The following is a 6,619-nucleotide window of genomic DNA, read 5'->3' on the forward strand; positions in this document are numbered from 1 at the left end:
CGCAGCGCCGCGTCCCTCCCGCGCGGCAGAGCGGCATTCGCGGCCGGTGGAAGAAACGATTTTTGGGCGTAACAACCCTGGTGAAGGACCGGTAGGTTCTAACTGGAGCCATTGTCTGCCCCACGTGTAGGCCTTAGTAAGGTTTCGTTTTTCTCATGTATTTGATTCCTCCTAGGCCGAGCGCGACAAGGTAAGGTAAACAAAGAAGCGAGGTGAAAACCTGAAGCCAGGTCATCAATATAACAATTTCATTCTGTAGTGTATCAACCACTTTTGTTTAAAAGGACTTAAAGACAATTTACACGTGAGGGAGGATAATTAACTAGACAGTTTACTAGCAGTGACCTGCTTCCGCTGATGGGTGGTGCTGGTATCAACAACTATGTGTTACCCATCATGCCTGCTGCAGCCTAATTTGTGCAGGGGTAGGCAATTGCAGTGTTGAAATAGTGTTAGAGGTGGGAGGCATACGGTGAGAAAATAGTGCTGTATACTGAACACAAGGAAGTAGATCTTTTTTTTTTTTTTTTTTTTTTTTTTTTTTCTTTCCTTTATGGAATTCTCCTACAGGTATCCGTGTCCTGTAAAAATGAAAAACTGACAGCAGTCTTCCACCTGGAATAACCTGTGCTGCTTAACATTAGTTGCTATAGATTAGACTTACCATGGAATGTGAAGGTTCCAACTGCCTGCAACAGCAAGAATTTCACCTATATCTTAGTGTCACTGAGAGGTCACATGGATGCTTTATTAATCTGATTTTTTTTTGACCTGTATAGCAGTATAGGAAAGTGGAAACAAATAGGTAACAGCTTAATCAAAAGGGGCTGAGAGAACAGGCTTTAACACAGATTAGTTAAATTAACTTTTATTGAAGTTATAACACAGTGCCAGCATACACCTTGATTCTGCATCTCTGATTAAATAAATAGCTGTAGTTTCCTTTTGGGCCATGTGTAGTTATCAGAATTGCTCTAAACTGGAACGCTGTTATCAGCAAAGACATGAGTGCTCTCTCTTTTTAAAGATCACCATGCAAGCTCCTTTTTTCCTGATTAGATAATGTTATGTAGGTTTTCAGTTTAGTGTTCTGTTGGGTTTTTTTTTTCTTTGTTAGACTTCTTAAAATATGTGGGGAAAATCCATTTTTACATAACATGTAGCTTTATGGAAAATGATGCTTTGGTACTGGTGGGTAATTTGCCCTATAAGACCTGTGGTTTTTGTTCTTTACGCTTACTGTGGTTTAGAATATTTGGCTTGTAATATTAATGTTCTATTTTTGTTTTATTTGTTCCTTACCAAACTTTATCTCTTGATTGTATGCAGAAGTACGGAGTATTTCAAGATAATCAGTAGAGAAGTAACTGCAGATACAAAAAAGGAATCTTACTCCAGTACAAAATGGAAAGTTGTGATCTCCGTAAAGCTTTGTGTGTAAAGCTCTCTTAATGCTGTAGTCCTAAAGAGCTAATTTAGATGCTGAGTTCTACAGAAACAGAGCTTTTGAAAAATCTGCTCTAAGAACAGTGTTTCAGTTGTTTGTGGTTGCATCACTGTAGCTTTTTTATACGTATAATGAAAAATGTAAGACTGTGTACCATGTAATTTATTAACATCTGTCCCCTGATTGTTACTGGTGGGTGTGGAGGTGGAATGGGGGAAGAGTTGAGGTCTTTACTGTCAAAACCTCGAATTATAGGAAAAGTCTCTGCCTGTCCTGTTATTTGCTTTGATACTCTAAAGTATAAGCAAAAGAGATGAAGTACTGCTGTAGAAAAAGTGATGGTCTTGAGAGTCACAGTACTGGTCAAAAAAAGCATTCTGAAAAATTTTCTGGAGATTTGGCTGTACTTATTCCCCCTACTGTTCTAGAACAATGAAGTTAAAGAAAAGCAACGATCTGTAGATTTCTGCACGTGTAACTCATATCCTTAGTTCAAAGTGAGATGAAATCTTCCATTATTGATAGGTAAGGAAGAAAAAAATGATTGTGAGGACTGACTGATACGGTTGAATGAGAAGCTGAGGCAGCCATTTTGTTGTTAATGTATTGCTGTGACTGAGGTGAAAGGCAAATGGGTTGAAACTTAAATTGTCATATTGTAGGTTTTGAGTGTGTTCTGTAGAGTAAGTAATTTTAATGAAAGCCCGATGTGAATCTTCCTTTAAGTTAATGAAAACAAGCAGGAAAACTAGTTCTAGCTATTGTGTGCTATAGTTGTGTTTAAATCCAAGTGTAGTTAATTTATGCATACAGCAATGTCAGGATTTTTTATGTAGCATTTCAATCTGAGTGATTTCAAAACACTCATTTTCTCACCTTGCTTTATTAGGGTTTTCTTTCTTCCTGAGGACAGTACTTGAGTTTCTCAGAAAAGAACTGATTAATCAAAATTTAAACTAATTTTGTACCTCTTTCAACTAGGCATACAGAAAGCTGGCCAAGGAGTACCATCCTGATAAGAATCCAAATGCGGGGGACAAAGTAAGAGGTTTTTTTTGTTTTTTTTTTTTAAACTCCTGAAGTTTGCTATTAGAGTGGCATCCAAGGGACAGGTGTTGGGGACTTGCTGTTACAAGTTGTTCAAAAATAATAACTGTGAGAGGGAACCCAACCCTACTTCTTCCTAATCTCAAAATCTACCAGTGTACCTCATGGAAAAAATGCAGCAGTTGGTTAAGTCAAATTGGTTGAGAAGGTAGTGCTGAGGGAAAAACTGCCTCTCTTCATCTGCTGAAGTGATGACAGCTGGCATTGGCATCTACATAGGTATTAGAAAAAGACAGAGTCAGTTTTCCAAGTTTTTCCAACATAGAAAAATATATGTGTGGAGGTTCTTGAAACTGCTGCAGCATGTAACAAATTACGTATGTGGGAAGGTTGAATTAGGTTTGTTATGCTAATAGCAATTAAAAAAAGTCAATTAAGTTGATTCAGCTCATTCTGTTTAACAGAACTGAGGTTCTGATGGTTGTTCAGAGGTGAGCAGAGATGACTATGAAAAGATGTTCATTTGTTTTGAGGACAAACGCATTAATGTGCATTTTAGAAGTTGCTCAACTGTTAGCATATTTTAAGTGCCTAACATATCTTGAAGTCTTTGCCATTAGTATGTAACTGGGGGGGGGTTTTTGACTGTTGGCTACTGCAATACTGCGTAATTGAGGGTTTTCTTCTTTGGTTGGATTTTTTTTTTGTTTGTAAGAAAACTGTCTTATGCTAGGCACAGCAATGAATAAAGTCAACAGAGTTTTGCAATAAAATGCCTTGTTTTATGATAAGAGGTGACACAACTAAGCCCAAGTCTGACTTTTAAGTCTTGCATATTAGAATGAGGGTGGAAAACCGAACTGTTCTGTACCTTCTTAATTGGGTGTTCATGCTGGGCAGGAAACTCCCTTGAAGTTCTAAATTATCGTGCACTGTTTTGACTCTGTTCCTCTTCTAGTTCAAAGAAATAAGCTTTGCCTATGAAGTATTGTCAAATCCAGAGAAACGTGAGTTATATGATAGATATGGAGAACAGGGTCTCCGAGAAGGTAGTGGTGGAAGCAGTGGAATGGACGATATTTTCTCCCATATCTTTGGTGGTGGATTGTTCAATTTCATGGGTGGTCAAAGTAGAAGTCGTAATGGTAGAAGAAGAGGAGAAGATATGATGCATCCACTCAAGTGAGTATCTTAATACTGCAGTGTGTACTTTCAAGCTTTCCTGATCAGTACTTGACCCTGCTAGTTCATATTCTTGATATGCTTCTCAGTCTGCACCTACTTTTCAGACCTGCATGTTGTATGTAGCCCAGAAAGCAGGCATCTTGAGTTACTTTTCATGATTGGTTAATCTTATGGACTACTTAATACTTTGCTTTGCCTGGTTATTAGCCTGTATATACTTTATTAGTATTATTTTCATTGCTTTTGCTCCTTAATTATGTTTGGAAGTTCTAATCTGAAAAAGCACTCAACAACCAAGTACTACTTGCTGGCTGGATTCTTAGGGCAGCAGAGACACTAAGGCTCTGGAAAGACTTAAGTTGACTTGCATTCATAGCATAATACCAGCTGGAACTGAAGGTGAACTGCATAATTAATGGAAAAGTGTGTGTGGTGGGTTTGGTTTTGGTTGGTTGTTGGTTTGTTTGGTTTTTTTTTAAAGCCATGTTTGCATATCACATCTAATTGTGTTTTGTAGATACCTGCTTGCAGTCATGACTGGCTTTTTGCCTGCTGAGCAGGTCCTAAGTTCTTAAAGTTAAGCTGCATCTTTCCTGTGGTTGGCAAACTGCTTAGCAAAGTCTGTTTACTTTTACATGCTTGCTTAGTTTAGTAGCTAGTACTGCAGGCTATATTATTAATTAGCTTTGGCTTTGTTGTTATTTGTAAACACTGGTGCCAGGCAACCTTTTCTCAATGCATTCAGTTGAAGTTTTTATGTGCTAACAAACCCTTTTAGGAGAAACACTAAATGTGTTCATAAACTTCTATCAATATATGAAGGTTTTTGGAGTGTGATAGTGTATTTGAAAGCTTCTAAAAAAAACCTGAAACATGAACAAATCTAAAGAATTAAGTGGCCTTGGGGACATGCTGACCCCTCCTCACTAAACTATCTCGTGTTGAAAGCCCAATACAGTAGTAACTATTCCATATGTATTCTTATGTATGCATGCTATAAATACTGTCAGGACTCTCTGGAGAGGTTTGTTTCTCACCTGCCTGGTAGAACTAAAAAAAAAAAAAAAGCCAAACTATGACTATATAATAAAACCTAAAATGCTAGATTGCCTTGTTTCCTATTGAGAAACACTAGCAATTTCAGCTTTTCTCTGAAACTATGTATGCATGTGTATATTCATAGTGTGCAATAGTTTCTAATGACTCATTGTGAATGTGAAAATGGTGCTTTAAAACCTTATTTTAATAGCAGATTTAGTCTTTTTATGAAGATCTGTTTTTCTTTAATTTGTCCTAAGCAAGTATTTTAATTACATGGGGAAAGTAAGTTGTTAAATGATAACCCAGGAGAAATGCTTTATTTTGTAGAGTCTCTTTAGAAGATCTGTATAATGGAAAGACAACTAAACTACAACTTAGCAAGAATGTCCTTTGTAGTGCGTGTAATGGGTAAGTTTGTTTATATATTTGAGTTCTCTGGTTGCTGCTTTGGCATACCGTGTAATGAAGAATCTCCTATGTCAGATCTTTATCAGTATTTGACTTACTGGAGCCTGCTCTCAGACTAGAAAATTGTTGAACTTGAATGATACTATTGATGGACCTGGAACTGTTCAAGGGCTTTGGGAGGGAAGGGAGGAGGAGAGGATGTAATTATAATTGGTAGTGCAATTAGGCATGTTAACCTACAGATGTAGGGGTTTTTTTGTCATATGTTTCTGAGAAACTTTTCATGCAACTGGTGCTTTCTATTCTAGGCAGGGAGGGAAGGCTGGAGCTGTTCAGAAATGTAATGCTTGCCGGGGTAGAGGTGTACGTATCATGATCAGACAGCTGGCTCCTGGAATGGTTCAGCAGTTTTTATGTGCTAACAAACCCTTTTAGGAGAAACACTAAATGTGTTCATAAACTTCTATCAATATATGAAGGTTTTTGGAGTGTGATAGTGTATTTGAAAGCTTCTAAAAAAAACCTGAAACATGAACAAATCTAAAGAATTAAGTGGCCTTGGGGACATGCTGACCCCTCCTCACTAAACTATCTCGTGTTGAAAGCCCAATACAGTAGTAACTATTCCATATGTATTCTTATGTATGCATGCTATAAATACTGTCAGGACTCTCTGGAGAGGTTTGTTTCTCACCTGCCTGGTAGAACTAAAAAAAAAAAAAAAGCCAAACTATGACTATATAATAAAACCTAAAATGCTAGATTGCCTTGTTTCCTATTGAGAAACACTAGCAATTTCAGCTTTTCTCTGAAACTATGTATGCATGTGTATATTCATAGTGTGCAATAGTTTCTAATGACTCATTGTGAATGTGAAAATGGTGCTTTAAAACCTTATTTTAATAGCAGATTTAGTCTTTTTATGAAGATCTGTTTTTCTTTAATTTGTCCTAAGCAAGTATTTTAATTACATGGGGAAAGTAAGTTGTTAAATGATAACCCAGGAGAAATGCTTTATTTTGTAGAGTCTCTTTAGAAGATCTGTATAATGGAAAGACAACTAAACTACAACTTAGCAAGAATGTCCTTTGTAGTGCGTGTAATGGGTAAGTTTGTTTATATATTTGAGTTCTCTGGTTGCTGCTTTGGCATACCGTGTAATGAAGAATCTCCTATGTCAGATCTTTATCAGTATTTGACTTACTGGAGCCTGCTCTCAGACTAGAAAATTGTTGAACTTGAATGATACTATTGATGGACCTGGAACTGTTCAAGGGCTTTGGGAGGGAAGGGAGGAGGAGAGGATGTAATTATAATTGGTAGTGCAATTAGGCATGTTAACCTACAGATGTAGGGGTTTTTTTGTCATATGTTTCTGAGAAACTTTTCATGCAACTGGTGCTTTCTATTCTAGGCAGGGAGGGAAGGCTGGAGCTGTTCAGAAATGTAATGCTTGCCGGGGTAGAGGTGTACGTATCATGATCAGACAGC

At 37.4% G+C, this 6,619-nt stretch overlaps 1 protein-coding gene across 1 annotated transcript in view; it reads left to right on the forward strand.

The window, feature by feature from the left end:
• Positions 1-97: 97 nt before the first annotated feature.
• DNAJA2 (DnaJ heat shock protein family (Hsp40) member A2) overlaps positions 98-6,619 on the forward strand; it is a 14,821-nt gene continuing 8,299 nt past the window's right edge. Inside the window, exons 1-5 of the mRNA XM_035893594.1 lie at positions 98-1,407; positions 2,429-2,488; positions 3,453-3,676; positions 5,048-5,128; positions 5,437-5,543. Of these exons, the coding sequence (XP_035749487.1) occupies positions 1,405-1,407; positions 2,429-2,488; positions 3,453-3,676; positions 5,048-5,128; positions 5,437-5,543 (475 nt within the window). The 5' untranslated portion in view covers positions 98-1,404. The remainder of the gene's footprint in view (positions 1,408-2,428; positions 2,489-3,452; positions 3,677-5,047; positions 5,129-5,436; positions 5,544-6,619) is intronic.

Source organism: Egretta garzetta, unplaced genomic scaffold (genome assembly GCF_000687185.1).
Source record: "Egretta garzetta isolate BGI_Z169 unplaced genomic scaffold, ASM68718v1 scaffold354, whole genome shotgun sequence".
Classification (NCBI taxonomy): Eukaryota; Metazoa; Chordata; class Aves; order Pelecaniformes; family Ardeidae; genus Egretta; species Egretta garzetta.